Below are 21,260 nucleotides of genomic sequence, written 5' to 3'. Positions count from 1 at the left end.
AGAGGCAGGTGTGTGGGCCACCCTCTCAAGATGTGCCTGTCAGCAAGAGGAGGTAGCAGTGGCCCCTCGGTACAGGCACTCATGTGAGCCAAGAGATTGCAAGTGCCAGGCTAGTTTCTTCCTCCCAAGCCTGAGCCCCACCTCCCCTGAGGTCATCCCACACTCTAGTATCCTTTGAGGCCCGGCCTGGGGGCTCCCTCTGCAGGGGTGGAGGGACTTCAGCAGAGGTCTACAGCAGAAGGGTGGGCACCTCAGGGTCAGCATCCACAGCCTTTTCCTGCCCCACAGGCCTGTGCTCTTTCATCCCTATGTGGTGGTTGTGATTTACTTTCCCTGCCAGACTGGGGGACCCCACGGGGAACACCATCAAGTCAATTGGGCTCTGTACCTGGAGGAGCTCCATAGATTTGGAATAAATGGATGAGTGAATGGATGGTCCTTCGTGTGCGTGGAAGAGCCACCTTTGGGGAGGTTGGAGAGCGAAGGGCACCCTCCTCCTTCCTGGGTCCTGAGCTTGCCTGGGGCCTGCTCCTGGGGCCCCTCCAGAAACTTGGATCCGTTCTGGAGACTTAGAATGCCAGAGCTGTTTGACTTGAGGCCTGGTTTAAATACTAACAGGACCAAATAAATTGATTAAAGGAAGTGCTGATGACAGGAACAGTGGTTATTAATAAATCATAGCAATGATTATTTTCCTTTCAAGAAGCTCCATCAGCCTAATATGATTGATCAGCTGGGGAAAATCCCAGGCTGGTTTGGCAACTTCAGTAGCATCTGCAGTAAGTGCCTCCCTGTCAGAGGGGCTGGAGCCAACCTTTCCTCTCCTCCAGGGTGGGGCAGGTGGGACCCTCGAGGATGCCTGCATCTGCTGAAATAGAGACCACCCAGAGCTTACTGCCTACCGGTTCCCTTGCCCCAGTGAACATGGCCCCCTGTAGCTGCTCCCTCCTTACCTGAAGCTCTCAGGAGGTCTGATGCCTGGGCCTTGGGCATCAGGGCACAGAATGTGCCCACCTTCTTTGTCTTGCCACATTGACTACAGGCCAGTCCTGCAGTCAGCCACATATTGATAGCACAAGGTCCTGCTCTTGGCCAGGCTCAGCATCCATGGTCCTATGCACAAGGAGCTCACCCTTTTTGGGGCAGGCATGGCTAGACAGAGAGCACCTCACAGACATTGTCCACCACCGGGACAGAGGGTGCAGCAGCGCTCAGAGGAGTTGGACTGTGCTGATAAGTCACCGAGTTTTTTTTTTTTTTTGAGCTCCTAACGTGCACCAGCCCTGCACAGGATGCTATGGGGGATGCAGAAGGAAGAGCAGGTGCATTTAATGAGCCAGCTTCAGGCCCTGTCATAATAGAAGACAAGAGACAGAATCAGGGATGTAGCTCTAGAACATTCCATGACTTCAGTCCCTCTTGAAGACCCCAAAGAGTGCTCTGCAAACATCTGTGGAAGGACAAAAGGTTCTCCATAGCCCTTGAAGATTCTGTGATAAGAGATAAAGGAAAATTCAAGAATAGACAGTGGAGGCCTGAGCCAACCCACCTGCTCCAGAGACTCCTCACCGCCAGGGGAAACAACATCTGTCGAGTGTCATGGTAGGAATCTCACGTAATTAAACAACAAAAGCCCAGGCACTGGTGACCTAATTTGGCCAGCAATTCTCAACTCATTAGAGGAATTTTAGAGATGAGCAAGTTGAGACCCAGATAAGAAAACTCAGTAACCAGAGGGGCACACCTGTCCCTGTCCTCCTCAGTCCCCTGGCCAGGCTCCACTCAAGCCCAGCAGTCCTGATAATCCTTGTCAGCTCCACCTCACAGGGCCCGATGCAGCCCCCACCCTGGAAAGGGACTGGCGAGTGCTGCTGAATCCAGCCCTGCTCAGCCCTTCACTGGCTTGAGATGGAGAAGGGGAGGGGGCAGCCCTGGAGCAGAAAGGCCCCTTCTGATGCTGTTCTGGCACTTCTGACACAACCCCACCTGTCTCATCAGAGGCTCAGCTCACCCTCATCTGGGCAGGGTGGTTTCTTCCAAGTCTTTGTCCTCCACACAGGGCTGCTGAGGTTGCAGAGCAGCCAGGGCTGTGCAGCACAGATGCGGGATAGGGTGCTACAAGTGTCTGGAAATACAGGTGTCTGGAAATTCCAGGCTGTAGGAAGACTTGCAGGAAAGGACTGGGGCTCCTGTGGAGAGAAAAAGGGGGCCCGGTAGCTCTGGGCCTCCAGGACTCCAGGTTTTTATGCCACTGAGTTTGACCTGGTGCTCCTCCTGCTGTGGGCAATCAGCTAAATAGGCAAAGGGAGTGAGCAGATGTCTCATACAATTAGTAAAAGCCGATGCAAAGATGTTCCAGCTGATTAATCAGAACAGCTAAGATAATAACTACGTGTCATTTTATACCTACTAAATTATGGAGTAGGAATGCTCAAATTATACTATTTCATGTTGGTGGTGATGGGGAAAGTGGCACACTGGCATAATTGTGTGGTGGAATATAGCCACACGCCATCTCTAGAAGGCAGTGTGTAGTGGCATTTAAAGGGCCAGGGGCCAGAAAGTGGTCCATTCTCTGCTCTGTGACCTCGCTGCTGGGAGCCCAGCTTTAGGACACAAATTCTGCATGGAGACATCCACTGCACCATCTCCATTATCCTAATCCTCATCACCATAGTAACCCGTTGCTAGGCACCCGTACATCTAAGCACTCTGCAGTTATGGTGTCTCCCCTTTGCCAGCTTGTCCTGCTGGGTGAGGTGTTGTCATCTCATATGGGCCCAGTTTTCTGACTGGAAAACTGAGGCACAGAGGGTTCATAGAGCTGGCAGTGATGCAAACCAAGCCTTAGTCCAAAGCCTGTATTTCTTCAGTTGGGTTCCAACATCTTTTTAATTAAATACCTCACATTGAGGAGAATGCCAATACCCATCAATGTGAAAATCTAAAGGCAATGTGTGGTGTGTCCATTTGCAGGGATAGTAACCAGTCATAGAAATAAAGGAGGGAAGCACACTCTAAATCCACATGAACAAGCGTGGGGATCAACCCCACAGAGGGGAGGGAACAAAAGTGCTGATCATTCTGAAACACAGATAAGGTGAAGCTCAAGCCCAGGTTCAGGGCACTGTTGGGCTTCAGAGGGGGCTGTTTTCCTTGAAAGGCCTGGGCCATGTGATCCACATTCAGCTCCCTGAATTGCCTTCCCTTTAGTCTCTGGAAAAAAAACACTGTCCTGAGGAATCACCAATCCAGCTTCAGTGGGCAGGAGCAAGCATGCAAACAACCCACTTCCTCTCTGAGCCAAAACACAGCCAAGGCAAGGCTAGAGCATTCAACCCTAACCTCTCCAGCAGCAGAGGGATGGCAACAGGGAATCAAGGCAGAGTGGGTGAGAACGTAGACGGTCTGACACCAGGCTGGCTAGTGGTACCCATAGATCTATCACAGCTACTTGGGTGCCAGAGAGAAGAGATGAGGCCTCTCGTGAATGCCGCTGTTGTCCATGAGCCAACCCCTTCCAGAGCAGGGGCCCGTGTAAAAGTGATGGATTCAGTATTATAACCCAGGCTGTATGACACTTGAGGTGAAGGGGTGTGAACACCAGCATTGGGGTGATTGGACTCAACACCAGGCCGTGGGGGCTACGAAGTCCGGCAGAGTCAAAGGAATGAGAAAAGACAAGTTGAGAGAGAAAGTGGGACCAGGGGGCCAACGCTAGTATAGAGGCTGTGAAGGCCCAGAACTCTGGGAGCCCACACTATTTATTGCTGATCAAACAAAGAAACAGGTGGTAAGGAGGTGGGGGTTGAAAGGAAGCAGTATATCAAGTGAATGAGCTACAACTGTGATGGTTTAGCATTTTCTTTGAAACATATGGCTACTTGAGATAATGGGAGTGCTAGAAGCAAGGAGCCAGCAAGTCTAGACATATTGCAAAGGCCACAAGGGGTTTTAGACCCTGGACCCTGGACATGTTGCAAGCCCTGCCTCAGCTTCTCTCCCAACACTCAGCTTTTCTCCCAACATACCAGGCTATAATGTGTCCTCAGACACTGCCTGAGTGCTATGTAATATTTAATGTAATGTTAAGATACAAAAAATACCTAACAATAAGGATGACCCTAAGTATCCGGTGATATTTGACCACCATGACTTATGTCTATTCCCTGCCCCCCACAGTGATGAGGACATGTATGTAGAACTAGGTAAGACATCATCTCCTCCAGTCCCCACCCTTCAGTTCAGAGTGGCAGAAAAGCAATCACACAGATAATCACCAGCCATGGGCCACCTGTCCTGGTAGGGGAGGGAGTGACTATTTGTAGGAGATTCAGAAGGAAGGCTCCATGGAGGATGTGTCCTTTGAGTTGGCTCTTGAAGGATGTGTAGAAGCTCACCAAGTGGCTAATGCCAGGGTATGGATGGGAGAGGGATGGAAGAAAAGTCCAGGCTAGTGGGAACATGTGGGCAGAAGTAGGCCAGGCTTAGAGAACTGCAGTCACTAGTGTAGTGGGAAGAGCTTACACACACACATACACAGAATCACAGATACAGTGCAAGAACTGTAGGTCACAGGCACTGCGCTTTCCAATCACAAGTTAGGATCCATGGTCTAAGAATTACAGGTGTGATTACATTTGAAGTCAGAATTATTTCTCCAGAGTTCAAGATGGCCCCTCCTACTGATCACTGTGGCAATGGCCTTGATACTGGCCAGAGAGAGGAGAGGAGCTTCCCTGGGGACAGGGGAGAGTGAAGGAGGGGGACAGAAGGGGAAGGGGTAGGGGCAGAGGGGACAAGAATTCAGTCGTCCTTGTGAAGGGCAGCACCAACCTTGGCAGGGTGTGGCTCAGCACCATCAACCAGAAGGACCTGCAGGGCTCACGGGTGCTCAGAAGCTCTGGGGTAGGAGTGCTGGCCCCTCTGCCCTCCCAGTCAGCCACCAACAAGCCACAGCAAACAGCTGAAGCAGAGGTCCCACTTTGGGATGGTCCCAGAGAACAAATACAAAGGCTTTGGGGGGTCTGATGCCTCCACAGGAGAGGGACTAAGCAGAAGCCAGATCTGGGTGGGGCCAGCTCCCTCTGGACCTGAGCAACAAGAATCCTGCTAGACTGTGAGCTCCAGGAGGATACAGATGTTCATCTGTTTTTCATTTCACTACTTTGTCCCCTGGAAAACTGGAACGGTTCTGTGCACATAGTAAGAAATCAATAAACAATGGCTGAATGAATAAATTAATCATTGAACAAATGAACGAGTGGATGGATGAATCCATGGATTCATGGATGGATGCATGGATGGATACATGGATGCATGGATGAACAAACCTAGAGGAATGAAGAACCCAGGATCCCAGGGACAGAGCAGAAACTAACCAGGTGGGCAGGCTGTACCCCTACCCCAGGGGGATCACTGCGGGCTGCTGAACAGATGCTCCAACCCATGCCCCTTCAATGCCAAGGGGAAGTAGGCCCAGCTGCTCACATCCTGCTGGCCTGGGCTCCCATGCTTCAGTCACGAGGCAGCTAGGACACTGGGATGGGGGCAGGACTGATAGCAGGCACGCTGCCTTCATGCTCACTGTGTGTGTCCTTGGCTTTCAGCCCGCTCCAAGAGCCTGGTGATGGGGGAGCAGAGCCGGAGCCCCGGGCGGACGCCATGCCCTCACAGGCTGGGCCCCGTGCTGAAGGCGGGCTGGCTGAAGAAGCAGAGGAGCATCATGAAGAACTGGCAGCAGCGCTGGTTTGTGCTGCGTGGGGATCAGCTTTTCTACTACAAGGACAAAGATGAGATCAAGCCCCAGGTGAGAAGTGCATGTGCGGTCTGCCGTGGGCATCACAGCAGGGCTCCACAAGAGGGAAGACCATGCCCAGGAGAAGGGAGGAAGGCACAGAGTCACTGACTCCATCACAGTGATGTTTTGCCAGGATTTCCAAAGTAATTTTCATTCTTATCCCCCATGTTCCTGGTATCACAGGCTGTTTTACTGGAACATGTCCACAACTTCTGCAATGAAAATGTTTCCTTAAAATGTTGATAGAGAACGTCCCTGCCCAACTTAAGAAAACAACTCTTCCATGTCTTTTTGGCCCCTTCATGCTTCCAAAAAAGATGTACATGCACACATTTCATTACTTCTATCTTGCAGGAAAATGGATCACCAGACACATCTAGCCTCAAACTGGAACCTGGCTCACTCTGAAGCCCTTGTGCCTATCCCACATAGGGTTTCTGTGTCTAGAACTGTGAGACCTACATTTTAAGCAGGTGCTTTAAGTGTCTGCCTTTCTATCCAAATTGCACTAAGTTTACTCCCTCAGAGCAGCTAGTAGCCCCACCCACCACAGTGTAGCCTCGTCACACAGCAGCCCATGCAAACGTCGTAATAAGATACTCTGTGTACTGCCATCCAAGACACTTGAGCCAGAAGCACTTGGGCAATCCAGTCCCTGTGATGGGTTTCAGAGAGAGAAAGGGTGTCTCTTGGGCAGAAAATGGGAATGAACCTTAAAGGACTTGTCCCAAAAGCTGCTCCTAGTCACGGGTCCAAGTCAGAGTTGGCAGATCCCCTTGTTTGGGGTCACAGGTCACAGAATCTTGCTGGGAAGGGGCCTGGTTCACATCCCAGCCATCCCCACAGTGTGGGGGCAGAGAGGGGACTCTGGGATGGGCAAGGAGTGAAGGGGGAGCTGGGCATGAGAAAATGTCCCTTTCTCTCCTCTTTCAGTTCTTCTGAGCATGTCAAGGATGAAGTGTCAACCCTGTGAGCCTACCTTTGACACTTCTCAAACACTTGGATCCTCCTTTTAAACAAAATATGGGGGCGTGGGGGTGAAAGGGGAACAGGCCTCATCTTACTTAGAGCCTTCAGTGCAACAGGAACTGGCTGCTCATGAATAACTTTCTGCCTTCATTCTGTTCATTCCAATAGCTACCTCTATGGAAAGTAATTCTGGTTCCCACTTGTGGTAGAGATATCAGTTTTCCTTTCCAAAATACTATGTATTGACATTAAAACCAAAAAGTGTTTCACAGCAACGTGAATGCGCTTAATGGCACTTACCTATATACTTAAAGGTGGTTCAAATAGTAGACTTTGTGTTACACATACATTACCACAATAAAAATAAATTAATTAGAAGACTACTTCAGGAAAACTTTTACACAAATAATAGCACAGATGAAACATGAGTATGACAAAAATCATGAAGGTGGATTCAGAAAACCCCTATGTTGTCCAGCCTTCTTGACTGTATGAGAAAGGAGAACTCTGAGCAGTTAAGTGAGCCGGATAGGAACTCTGGAATCAGCTAGATCTGAACGAGACCTAGCATGCCAGCTGTGCAGTGTGAACAAAAGTTTTCTGAAATGGAACATGGAGGAAAGAGACTTTATTCCAGTGAACAGTTTGCAAACTGGGGACACGCAGCTTCCCTGTAAAAGGTGAAGGTGTGTTCCAGAAAACATAAGGGAGGGTTTTATAGCAAACATGCCAGCCCAGGTTCCCAATCAGCTCTGTTTATGCAAATGAAGAATTCAGACTCATTTAGTTCTGAGGATTGATACAGCCGAGCACTGGAAGGTGAGTTCTGATTGGTTGGTTCAGGTGAACTCTGATTGGCTGGTTCAGGTGAGCTCTGAAAGTCCCAAAGTTAAACAGGAGTCTGGTCTTTAGGGGAAGGCAGAGTACGTGTGTGATCCCTAGTCATCCAATGTCCACTTGGCCCTATTTTAAATTTAGGCCCAGTTAGCCCCTGGGGACTCATCTTGAAGGATTGGCTGTTTCAGGTTCACATTTGTTTACAATGGCTTGGAGGGGGTCCATTTTTTTTTTTTAACTTTAGCTTGTATCAACTGTAAAATGGAGACAATATTACCTCCATCACAGGGATGAGCTGGGGTTAAATTGTATAACATACACATAACTGGGTACAAATCCTAACACACTGAATACTCAAATCTGAGCCCACAAGCCCACCCAGCCCTGCCCTCACCTCGCCCCCAACTGCCCCCCAGGCTCACCCCTAGGCTGGGCACCATGCTTCTGGTTCCCCACAGTCATTTCCTTCTGGCCTCCCAGTTTTGTAGACCAGCCTTGGCCCTTCAACAGTGTCTTGGCTTTCCTGGCTGACCTGTTGGTGACCTGTCACTCTGATTACTGTGAACAGAGTTGCCAGAGCCCTGCCTGGAGCCTTCCTGTCACCCTCCTCCTGGCCAGGCCCACAGCACTGCCTCCTGGGAGCAGGATTTGTGATGCTGGGAGAGCCTGGGTTCTCATGACCCTGAGGCCACCCAGGCCACACATGGACAGAGCCTCCTCTGCCACAGGCGTCCCCACGTATTCCTTATAGTGAGCCTTGAGGTGGCCCTGGGAGCCCTCACCCATCAACTAGCTCCATAAGGAACTTCTCTCTCCTGAAATTTCTGAGCCAGACACTCCTCTCCCTCCCCTGCCACGTTTTCCAGACCTCCGCATCCTCTGGTGGAAGCAACTAATCAAACGGAGGCATGGACATCCACAGTCAACAGCCTGCACACAAGAGCAGCCCTCAAGCCCAATCCAAACTGGACCAGGGCATTTATTGTCAGGGAGCACGCTGGATCATGAGAGGGGTCAGTGTCTCCCAGCAGGTGCCAGCATTTGCCCTCAGAGCTCTTGTGACCTTTCTGGGTCTGGCTGGCACTCACTCCCAATGCCTCTTGGGACATTAAAACTTCTCCCCATTTCCCCCAACAAAGCCTGGCTTCTATGGCACCCCACTGCCCAGGTTCCCAATCTCAAGGCAAATGTCGGTCAATTTTGATTCATTCAGCTTATCAGTATGATCTCAAACTTGCACAGCTGCCGGCAAAATAGCCTCACAAATTTCTGTTTAATTGCATGAACTGCACGTAATAGACTAATTCTCAATATCTGGTTCCTGGAAAAATATGCTCTGCTCACTGTTCTCAGTGACAGGGGGCCCAGGCGGTCAGCACGCCCCTGTAGGACGGGCTGCACCAGCAGATGTAACTGTCGGGAAGAGGGATATCCAGCCACACTTGATGCTGCGCAGAGCTCACAACACAGGAGGAGAATCACTCCCAGCCCACATTCCTTGTTCTCTCTCCAAAGCCCTATCTCTTCCCCTCTCCCCATCTTGCTGGCAGGAGGGTCAGCAGAGGACAGAGAGCATACAGACAAGACAGTTCAAGACGGAGAAAGAGGAAGCAGCTTGTGCAAGCTCAGATGGAAAGATCAGGCAAAGGCATGTCACAGCAGAGCCTGAAAGTGCGCCCTTGTTCCTCCAGCTTTTCCGAGCACCTGTCCCTGAGGGTTTCCAGCAGACAGATCCCACAGTTTCACAAGTAAAGGCTTCCAGGCTTTTTAAACCTTAGTGATTTTAGCTTGTGCTTGGAATGTTGAGTCATGAAAACTCCTGCCACATTCTTTGTTGATCAGCCTGGTCTATTTCCACTGTTGGGAACTCACTTTAAGTCTAGTTATCTTGGTCCTTTATTTGTTGTGGGTTTCTTGGCTTTGTATAGAAATGGAACAGAATAGACATGGAAAGTATAACTCCCAAAACCTAAGACCAAAAAAAAAGTAAAAAATTAAATGTGATCAATTGAGCAAATGGGACAAAATGGGGGAAAGGAAAAAAAAAAAAAGAAAGAAAGACAAGTAAAAAACAAATAAATAAGAGAGCAAAAGAAGGTACAAACATTTTGTTTCTCATAATAAACGTGAATAGGTTAGATTCATCTATCCCTTAAAATAGAAAGTGTGAACTGGGTCTAATAAAGAGAGAGGAATAAACAAAAAGATTAAAAAGCAAAAGAATAAAAAAAAAAGGTAAGAAAGTAAATGTGAGCAAAAAGAAAGCACATTTAGTGACATCAAATAAAGTAGAATTCAAGATGCTAAGAAAAAAGGGGAACAGAGAGATAGAGTTCCCAATATAGATAACCTACTGAGAAAAGAGAGCAGCTGTGAACTTTACTGCTCCTAATGACACAGCTTTGAGGAAGACATAAACAAAGAACACTCATTGTTTTCCCTTAAAAAAAAATTTTTTTTCAAAAAAATGAAATCAGAGATCCATTCACTGTCAATAATGCTAAAGCAAAAAAGACAAGTTAATAACAAAATGACATTGAGGAGAGTGTGCAGGCATGAGAGAGCAAGGATCACACACACACACACACACACACACACACACACACACACATACTGCGTAATACCTCTGGAGTTAATGAGAAAACCAAAACTCAAATTCAAACTTCCAGTTAAGGGTGACATTTAAAAGTCACATTTGGCTTCTCTGCATCACAAGACTTCAAGATACAGCACTAAAGGGATGTTTTTAAAGGCACGAGCACAACTAGATGGAAAGAACATGAGGGGAGACAGCGTTCTGGATGCAGGAAAACAGATGAGGGAGAGGCTGCTGATCTATTCAGCTGATCCAAGACAGCTAAATCCCAAGCCAGCACAAAGGAGAGCACGGAAGCTGTCTGGTTTGCAAAACAAAACTCCTCAAAGACTTGGGGCTTGGTAGGACTAGACATCTCTGGAAATGAGGGCAAAAAAGGAGCTTAGGACAGGAGCACTGGGTGAAGGTTAACTTAGAAAAAAGCAGTTAGGGCCGGGCGCAGTGGCTCATGCCTCTAATCCCAGCACTTTGGGAGGCCAAGGCAGGCAGATCACTTGAGGTCAGGAGTTCGAGACCAGCCTGACCAATATGGTGAAACCCTGTTTCTACTAAAAACACAAAAATTAGCTGGGCATGCTGGCACATGCCTGTAATCATAGCTACTCAGGAAGCTGAGGCAGGAGAATTGCTTGAACGTGGGAGGTGGAGGTTGACACGAGATTGCGCCACTGCACTTCAGTCTGGGCAACAGAGCAAGACTCCGTCTCCAAAAAGAAATACCAAAAAAAAGCAGTTATATCTCAGATTTTCTGAACAATCCAGTGCCAGGAAGTGACTGCCTGCCCCCACTCAGCTGTAAGGCTGGAGTTGTATTCTCTGAGCATAAGAGGGAGTCCTTCAGACTGGGGACTCTGGCCCTGTTCTTGGTGGAGTATCTTAGAGAACAGGAAGGTCGGGTGAACATCAATGTGCAGACCAGTTGCTTAGCCCCCAGTCTCCATCCACATTTGGTTCCCAAGCTCCAGCAGTCAGTAGTAGCCCCCAGGAAGGAAACTGATGAATTTTCTCCAGTAACTTTCTCCAGAGGTTCTCCAGTAAAATGGTTGAGGTGGACCTCCCTGTGTATGCCCTCCCTGTCCTCAGACACCACACAGTCAGCTCCTAGAGAACCATTCCCAAGTGGGAGTGATAGGCCTAGTGCAGCAGACATTCGAGGAAAGACTCTCATTTGAGGAACCGAGACAAAAACAGGAAGAAAACAAAAAGCAAGTTGCAGGCAGCAGATAGTGTGCAGGGGGAGGAAAATTGTTATACAAAACTACTGTAATATCCTCAGAGAGAATCTGTAAATATGGAAGAGTCAGAGGTGGAACCCATCCCCGGAAGTCAGAAATATGATATCATGAATAAAAAACTCCAAAGAAGGTCTGATGAAAACTTGACACTCCTAGGAAGAGGAGGACAATAAGGGAGACAACCCAACGTCCGAATAGAAGGAGTTTTAGAAAGAGAGAAGAGAGAAATGAAGGGAAAGGAGTCTTTAGAGAAATGCTTGAAATAAATTCCCCAGGATGGGAGTATAAACACTAAATACTAACTGAGATAACCAAAATTACCGTAGAGGTTTGGGAAGGCGTGTGGTCGGGTGGCGGTGGGTGCGGGGGTGATGTGGGTGGAGAAGGGGCAGAAAACAAAGTCTCACCACACATGCTAGGAAATCCATAGACAATGACTAAAATGTAAAATCAAAAAAGAGTAACATAAGCATACTAATTAGAAATAAATATCTTTAAAAAATGATAAGAAACCTCATCTGAGAGCATAGAACATGGTGACAGATTCAGGCAATGGCAGAGGAAGAATTTGCTGCCTCGTAATAAGCCGTGTAGAACTCTTGATTCTTCAAACTATGTGCAAGTAGTTTCATTGTAAAAAAAAAAAAAAGTGAAATAAGACGGAAATAATTTATTTTTGAGATTTTGAGAATATGAATAAGACAAATCAGAGCCACGGGGCAGGGATGTAGGGCAGGGGAGTGAGCTGGTGACAGAGTCAGCTTGCATTTTTTTCTGTGTTATTGTAATTTCTCACATTGAGATTATCTTCATGTAAGTCTGTATTTTAAAGTATTTTAAAAATTTAAACAAGAAAGGAAAAAACTAAAACCAAAAAAAGAAAGAAATGCAGCAGGGTCACAGTCCTAGAGGATTCTTTGGATGACCAGGAGAAGGAGGAGGCCAGGTGAAGGGCTTCCTCTTCTAGAAAGGGCCACTGAGCCCCACACTGGCCTCTGAAGAGGCCGTGGCATATTGGAGGATCTTGGAAGATGTGTTCAGAATGAACCTAGGGATGAGGTGAAAGGTTCATGGATGCTGTGTGTCTGGCAGCCCACACCCAGTGGGGAGCCCATAGTCTCTGAAGCGTACGGCATAGGATGCTCATCCTACAGGTGGGAACACAAAACGCAGATGTGGGACCAGAGGACACTTGTAGAGGGGCTTCACTGCCACACCCAGGATCTAGTTCCTCACTCCATGGGCTACGATAGGGGTCGGTGAAAGTTGTGGGTTGCTAAGACTTGGCCATCAGAGCCCCAAGAGGAGAGTCATCCTGCAGCAGCACAGATAGGGGCTGGCCAGGACCAGACTGGAAGCAGAAAGGCCACTTAGATGGGGCTCGTGTTCTAATATCAGCTGAGGCCAGGAAAATCCTCACCATGCTGGAACAAGGGCTGGGGGCCTTGGAAGAAGCAGGGGAGGGAGCATGGCAGGCGGAGTTTGGAATCCACACTTCCCCCGCCCACCCACCTGCCATGGTTGATGCAACGTTATATTCTAGAAGAGGCAATTTAAAAATCACTTTGAGAGTAGGCTGGGTTTCTGTTGTATGCTGGGTTTGTTTTTTTTTTTCCAGGAGAATAATTGAGGGAAGCTCAGCAATAAGGAGCCATAGGAGATTGATTTAAAGTTTGATGTAATTGAGTAAAAGCTTGGGACTAGGGGAGAGGAAGACAAGATGGATGGCAAAGCACATGCACTTCTAGGAGTGGAACATTAATATTGGACAGTCAGAAACCAGAAATCTTTAAGAAAGAGCAAACCTCAGGGGAAGAAAGAGAGGTCATCCTATCCCATAGCTTGAAGGTCACAGGAATATTTCAGCCTGCAGGAAATCTTCTCATTTCCTAGCCCATTGTTTAGCAAACTTGTACGTCAAAAACAAAAACAAAAAACAAAATGTTGCTTTCATGAACTCTGTGTTAGTCCATTCTCCCATTGCTATAAAGAAATACCTGAGACTGTATGATTTTTTTTTAAGAGGTTTAATTGGCTGATAGTTCTGCAGGCTGTACAGGAAGCATGATGCTGACCTCTACTCCGCTTCTGAGGAGGCCTCAGGGAACTTACAATCATGGCAGAAGGCGAACAGGGAGTCATGTAACATGGCCAGAGCAGGAGCAAAAGAGAGAGCAGGGAGGTGCCACACACACTTTTAAACCACCAGATCTCATGAGAACTCACTCTCTATTTTGAGGACAGCCCTGAGAAGATGGTGCTAAACCACTAGAGAAACCGCTCCCATGATCCAATCACCTCCCGCCAGGCCCCACCTTCAACACTGGGGATTACAATTCAACATGAGATTTGGGTGGAGACACAGAGCCAAACTCTTTCCTGAGTCCTTGACCTGGAGTAGATGCCTGGGTTGTCTCCATTTCTCAAATGACAGAACTGAAGGGCTGACATCAGGCCAAGACTAATAGGTACTCGCTCTCAGATAGCACCTGAAGGCTGACACAAGTTCAGTGAGACTGCTAGGACAACCCCCTGCTGTGCCATTAATGTCTGCCCAGAAAACCTCACACCTTTGGCAGGCTCTATCTTCCATGGCCCTCATCTCAGCACCACCTGGGGGTGTGATGAAGATGCCATCAGGTGTCAGAGCTCATCTTGTGCTCACAGCTCACAGGACTGCCCCTGTATCAGATGCCCTTCACTTCTAGACCTCATAACTTCCACCCAGCTCAAGTTGATTTAGCAAACCCTAACTATGCATCCTTCTTAAGTTGTAAATTGTTACTCAACCAGCCAAGAGGATGTCATTACTATTATTATATTACTGCTTTGATATTGCTCTTGTTATTTATAACACTTCCTCAATTTAATGTCTGTTCTCCATTCTAGATCATAAACCTCATTCAGGTAGGGTTTCAATCTGTCTTATTATTTCTCTTTTCCCATCACCTAGCAGTACTTGACACATAATTGGTACCCAGTAATATTGGATGCTTACATGAATAATTGAATGAATGAATGAATGAATGAATGAATGAAGAAAAATAAATGAAATGAATGAGTGCATAGTGTGGCCCAGATTTGTATTAGATCCTCAATGGAAAAATACTTTATTGTTTTTGTAAAGTGCCTGAGGATTGGCAAAGAGCTTATTGACTGCCTTTCCTATTAGATTGTAAGCCCAAGGTCAAGTTTTTGTCTATCTTGTTTATTTCTATGTCTCAGTATCCAGAACAATGCCTGACACATAGTAGAAGCTCAATAACCACTTGTTCAATAAACATTCACATAGCATCTCTACAAGGCCAGGCACAATCAATTTCCATTGTACTGGTGAAGAATGTAGGGCTCAAGAAGGTAGAATGAAAGCTTTTATACTATAATGGTAAAAACCATAATATGGCTGGGCACGGTGGCTCACGCCTGTAATCCCAGCATTTTGGGAGGCCAAGGCGGGCGGATCACGAGGTCAGGAGATCGAGACCATCCAGGCTAACACGGTGAAACCCCGTCTCTACTAAAAAATACAAAAAAATTGGCCAGGCATGGTGGTGTGCTCCTGTAGTCCCAGCTACTTGGGAGGCTGAGGCAGGAGAATGGCGTGAACCCGGGAGGCGGAGCTTGCAGTGAGCCGAGATCGTGCCACTGCACTCCAGCCTGGGCTACAGAGCCAAACTCTGTCTCAAAAAAAACAAAACAAAACAAAACAAAACAAAAAAAACCCATAATATTTGGAACCAGAATACCTGGCTTCAAGTCCCATTTATACCACCTACTAGCTATAGATTTGGGAAGATCATTGAAGCCCTTTTATTCCTACTTTTGGTGTGGTCCTTTGAGGCTGTAGTTTCACTAAGCATTGGACAAATGGAAGTTGCTGTGGTTGATAGTGTTGTCAATGCTGCCTAAACGCTCAGAGATAAGACTGTTATAATTCTTAGAATGGGTTCTGAAATGAAAGACCTTCAAGAAGCATGCAAAGGCATCTAATATGAAATATAAAAAGGAAGTTGCAGACCTAGAAAACAATGATTGCCTGAGCATGCAGGGCTCCCTGAGACCAGCCTCTCAGAGAGTTCTCACTCCCTTTCTTGATTAGGAGTCCAGACTAGTGGGTGGTAGGTCTGCCATGAATACCTGGTGTCTAAATTTTAGCATGTCATATTACAGGATCTTGCATGATAGAGAAAAATGGCAGATTTCTGGTGAGTAACCAGGATGGTTCTAGCTGGTAACTAGAAAAGATATTTCACTCTCTGAGCCTCAGTTTCTTCCTTGTAAGTTGAGAATAACCACACCTACCTTATAGGACTACGATAAGAGCTAGCTCAACCATTCAGGAAATACCCTAGTGATGGCCTTCTCCCCTGGGTGGAACTTTACCCAGTGAAGGTTTAGCAAATCATTCAACACAATCAAACAGTGAAGTCTAGGGGCAGGCAACATGGCTCCAACCTCGTCTCTCCCTTACTTTATGAGTTTGATCAACAGTTTGAATCTAAATAAAAGCTAACTTTTATATATCTGATGAACCAGGCTTTGTTGTAAGTGTTTTGCATGTATTAACTTGCTTTAATTCTCACAGCAACTCTGCAAGACACATGGTAGAGAATCCCAAAGATTGTTACCACTCATTCCTGCCCCTTCTCCCAACAAGCAGAGTCTATTTTCCTTCCCCTTGAATCTGAGCTGTCTTTGTGACTATTTGACAAACAGAATAAGACAGAAGTGATGCTGTGCCATTTCCAGGTTTGGTCTCTGATAACTTAAAAATCACACAATTTATGAATTTGGAAAGGAGATCTTATTTTTCATAAAGGGTTGCAACCTGCAGGCTGACCATCTGCAGGCGAGGAAGCATAGCCTCTGGTAGACCCCGAAAGGCAGGCACTTTGAGGGAATAGATGGTAAGGCAGGAATTTATGCTGAACAGATTAGCTAAGCAGGGTTACAGGAGGAGCTATGAATATTCACAAAGAGGGTCCTGATGCATGCCTACTGAACACCCATATTACATGTGACCCATATTCACTCTGGAGCAGAAATTTAACATTTAAATGCATTGCAGGTAGGCCTTATACAGCAATAGGTGAAGCAGGGACATGAAGGCACTCCGTGTGCAGCCTCCTGTTAACTGGTCAGAGCCAGCCCATGGTTGGTGGTCTTTTATCAGGAGAAGATTACTGACATCCATCTCTCATCCAATCAAAGCTACAGTTGCAACTTGTGGACCAGGGGTTGGGGATCAGTTAGTCAAGGTCTAATGGTGAACTACAATTGTTTTAGCACTTGTTTCTTGGGGCCAGTGCCTGTTGAACTGCTAGAGAAAAAGAAAAACCTGTGACACTTAGAACATGGTTTATTCTTTAAGTGTAGGGGTATGTGACTTAACTTTTGGTTGGAATGGCCTTGGGTCTTATTTATAACTTGGTATCTTATTGCCATGAATTCAGTCATATGATCACTACTGTAACATTACTGCTGGTCAGATATTGTGTCTAAACTGAAGAAGGATGTAGCAAGGCATGTTTGACCTCCTATCATGGCCAGGAACTCAGTTTTTAAGGTTTCTCTAGGTTCCCCTTGGCCAAGAGTGTATTTATTCGGTCAGATGGGGGCCTTAGGATTTAATTCTAGTTCTCATCCCTAAGAAGCCAAGCAAGTTTCTGCTTTGCTCTGAAAAGCTGCCACCATGCTGTAAGAATGCTTGAATGGACCACAGAATGATGAGGAAGCGTGGACAAGAAAAAAACACACGGCTTAGATGAATGAGTGAGGCCTTCCTTCCTGGACTTTCTAACCCAGCTCAGCTGCCGAATGCAACTGTGTCAGTGACTCTGGACCATGCTCTATGGAGCAGAAGAACCACCCACTGATCCCTTTCACGGTATCATGACAAATAATGGATCAATGTTTTGTAGGCAATAAGTTTTGGAGTTTTCTTACACAGCAGCAGATTATTGAAATAATTTAGGAATGAGTACTATCACCACTGTCCCAATAAGGAAACTGAGGCACAAGGAGGTTAGGCAATTTTCTTTTCTTTTTTTTTTTTTTGAGACAGAGTTTTGCTCTGTCGCCCAGGCTGGAGTGCAGTGGCTCCCTCGGCTCACTGCAAGCTCCGCCTCCCGGGTTCACACCGTTCTCCTGCCTCAGCCTCCCAAGGAGCTGGGACTACAGGCGCCAGCCAACACGCCCGACTAATATTTTTTTTTTGTATTTTTTGGTAGAGACGGGGTTTCACCGTGTTAGCCAGGATGATCTTGATCTCCTAACCTCATGATCCGCCCGCATCGGCCTCCCAAAGTGCTGGGATTACAGGCGTGAGCTACCACGTCCAGCAGGTGGCTTTGATACATAGAAATTAGAACAAGGAAGGGGAAGCCCCACCGAACTTTTCCATGGTCAGACCAGGTCACTTCTGGAGAGTGATGGTCCCCTCAAGTCACTATATTTTCAAGAACAGGGCAGCAAGGCTGGAGAGGAGTCCAAACTCCTGTCCATACGAGGAATAACTGAATAAGTCATCTGGAGAAAAGAAATCTTGCCAAGGGGCAGTATATAAAGCTCTGAATCCTCATATGAACAAGACCAGAAGACAAATGGACAGACTCCCCTATTTGTCTTCTACACTCCATTCCACACTTCATTCTGGAGTGGTCTACTGGATGGTAGCAGGCTCCAGTCCCTGGTTCTGGACAAGTAGAGGCCAGACTATCACTAGGCTAAGTGGCTTGGAGAAGAGCTGACCCCTGGGTAGCAAGTTGGCCAGAGATGATCTCCAAGAGCCCTCTCAACTCCAAAATTCAAAGTTCATCCGAGACCTTCTAAGGCAAAGAGGAATGGAGGAACAAGAACTACATTCAGCCAAACCCTAGCAGTTTTCAGAAGTTCCACCCTAGGTGAGTCAAAAATGAGGCCAAAGAAGTAGGCATGCTCTGGGGGTCTGGCCCGAGCAGGGCAGTTTCCCAGAAGTCCCGCTGTGGGCGCCCCTGGCAGTCCTCAGTGGCCATTTTGTGCACAGCGTTTGGAACCCTGACTCCACTGTTGAGCCAGGTGAAGGTCTCTGGGGAGACACAGTTGGTGGTAAGAGAGCTGACAGATGCAGACCTTGATGCCAGGGGCCCTTGAAGATAGGGTCACTCATGGATCTCATTGCTCTTGGTGAATTTGCCCCTGATCTTCTGAGAAGCCCTGAAGAGTCTGACTTCACTCCCTCCTCCCTACTTCCTACCTCCTCTGTCCACAAAAGAACAAGCAACTAATTACCTCCCAAGCTGCTCCCGTAGATCTTGCCACAGCAAATTTCAGTCTATCTATCTGCTCTCAGAAAAAACAAACCTGGGCATAAAAGACAGGCTCTGATGCATCCCACAGCCCCTGTCTGCCCCAGGATAAGCCAGCGATTATTGAAAAGTGTCTTCCGCAGCACGTTAGAGAGCACCCTGAGTTAATTAGGAACTGAGCTTTCCACTCCCATTAGTGCTGCAGAAGAAAAATTAAACAACAAATATTTCCTTTTTTAAAATGTCCTGGGGGACAATTTGAAATGCTTCTTCTGTGAAGATTTACTCATTGGAGTCATAAAAAGAGAGAGGGGTATCATTTATTTAGGTTCAACAATGAGACTTTGTGGCTTCTTTAAAGGGATGCTATATTTTTGTAGCTATTTTAGAACCATAATTCCCCACTATTAAACATATCAAAATGAAAATTCTATTCAAGTCATTTTAAATCAAATATAAATTTATTTACTAAATTGAAATTGGCAGTAGCAGCTGTGTCTTAAACAAATTTCAAACAATATTTAGTTAAAACCATTTTTTCTGCATGTCAAAGAAAAACACAAGATTTAAGTAATCATGCAAAAATACGTTCTAAGGTTTATTTTATACCATCCTGCAGGGTTCTGAGAGCAGGGCCCTGAAATGACAGCATCAGCAATATCTGGGGACTCATGTATGGATAGCGAAATTCTGCCACTGTTCTAGGAAAAGGAAATCAAGTTAGAAGAAGCCTGATGACACCTCAAGACCAAATAAATCACAAGTGACAGTGTCTTGGTTGCCCCAAAATTGTTTTGCGCCCAGAGCTATATTGCCTACAAGACGAATCTTCACCTTCTGAAAATGACTTTTGTGTTTCCTCCAGTGTTGCCGGTAGTAATGAGCTTCTCTCAGGGTCTGCTAATTTAAGTCAGCACAGATATTAGTTTACAGCACTTAAAGGTCTCCCACTTATAATAGAGCAATCCTTTGGCTTTCATTGCAACCCAGTTAATTTACAGTAATAGGTAGAAAACTGATAGTTAAATTATGAGTTTTATCAATTGCAAGGCAGAAAAATGAATCAAGTAACATTGAGGCAGCATGGGAAACATATTTTATTCATTGTTCAGAAGAGCATAACTTATGTTTCATTGTGTTTGGAGGATTCTAGCTCCTTAATGCACTGGTGGAATACTGAGTTCCAGCTGATCAGAATAATGGAGGTGGTTTGGAAGGGCTGCCGAGGACGATGAGTACATTTCACAAATGGACTGTGGCCTTTGCTAAAGACAGGAATGAGGTGTGCCTTCCTCAGCAAAATGCAGCCAGTGCCCCTTGGCAGTAGTTGGCTCAGATCAGCCTGGCACAGCCAGGGCAGGTCAATGCAAAAGTGTCTATACCATGTTACTCAGACTAACCTGTGCTCAACTAAGCAGCATGGCAGCCTCTCTCACAGAGACACCATATACCCCAGAGCATGGCACTAGTTTCAGGGTCTCCCAGAAATAAGACAGAATCAAACCATTTTCAGCCAAAGGAGGGCCCCACCCACTCCAAGGAGGGGCCCTGGCCCCAGCATCAACATGTCCCAAAGGTGTATTTTGAGCAGAAAAAAATCTTCCAAGAGTGTGCTCTTAGGCTCGGGACGATACTTGGGACAGCACCGGTGCTCCCAGTCTGAGCAGCTGGGTCTGTTCATCGTGGACAGAGAAGGCCAGAAACACTGTGCAACCCTGGAAAACATGGCAGGGACCATGGCATGGAAGAGCAGGCCGGTGGTTCAGTGCAGCCAACCCAGGCAGTGGAGAGGCCCTGTGTCCCCATGGGCTCCTCCTGGTTGGGGCGGGGGCCAGGCAGCACCTACCAAGAGCTCCCAATTCTGGAGGAACAGGAGAGGCTGTTTCACAGCCAGCCGGCAGGCTCTAAAGAGCAGGGGGGAGGGTGAGCATCACAGTGGTGCAGCAGTCAACACCCATATCCACCTGAGTCCCAGATCAGAGAAAATACTAAAAAGTGGATGGTCACTCCCTTCTGGAGAGGCTGAGAGCACGTGCCCTCTGAGGGCTGGTTCTCTGTGAACACACCTGCCTCGACTGCAGTGTCTGATGCAGCCACCAAACGCCATGGGCAGCCAGAGGGATTCAGCTCATCTGAGTTTCCCCCTTAGCCCCTCCATATGGAACACCAGGTATTTCAGGGGGCAAAGAGGCCTACCTTATGGTCCAGCAAGCCAAGGAGGAAACAGGGTCATTTGCACACTCCCGGGATCTCATGCTGCCCAGGGCTTGGGGTCCACAACCCCTCTTGGACAGTGATCTAGATCAGTCTTTTCTGGGTTCCCTCCAATGCCCCAGTCCAAAAGGTCAGGCAGGAAGCAAGTATTACACGGCCATCACAGCTTGAGCCAGAACCTAGACGTGCCATGCTCAGTGCTTCTAACCATCAGAGTAAGACAGTTCCCATCGGCCCAAGGCCCCCAGAGTAAAAGTAGATGAGCCTGACCTCTCCTGTCTTTTTCCTTCCCAACATCCAATCCAAGGAGCAAGGAAATCATC

The 21,260-nt window shown here is 47.2% G+C and overlaps 1 protein-coding gene across 12 annotated transcripts in view; it reads left to right on the top strand.

The window, feature by feature from the left end:
• ARHGAP22 (Rho GTPase activating protein 22) overlaps positions 1-21,260 on the top strand; it is a 209,503-nt gene that overhangs the window by 65,001 nt on the left and 123,242 nt on the right. For 11 of the 12 annotated variants that reach the window (XR_002524276.2, XM_021943273.2, XM_009214414.4 and 8 more), the window contains one exon: positions 5,610-5,809. Coding sequence is in view for 11 of the 12 variants with exons in the window: in XM_021943273.2 (XP_021798965.2) it covers positions 5,610-5,809 (200 nt within the window). In the remaining variant the exon portion in view is untranslated. Of the gene's footprint in view, positions 1-5,609; positions 10,064-21,260 lie in introns of those variants that run through there. The other variant, XM_031652344.1, reaches the window with a different exon arrangement.

The sequence above is a fragment of the Papio anubis genome, chromosome 11 (genome assembly GCF_008728515.1).
Source record: "Papio anubis isolate 15944 chromosome 11, Panubis1.0, whole genome shotgun sequence".
NCBI classification, from domain to species: domain Eukaryota; kingdom Metazoa; phylum Chordata; class Mammalia; order Primates; family Cercopithecidae; genus Papio; species Papio anubis.
The sequence above is the reverse complement of the archived record's forward strand: the minus strand, read 5'-3'. Positions and strand labels throughout refer to the sequence as shown.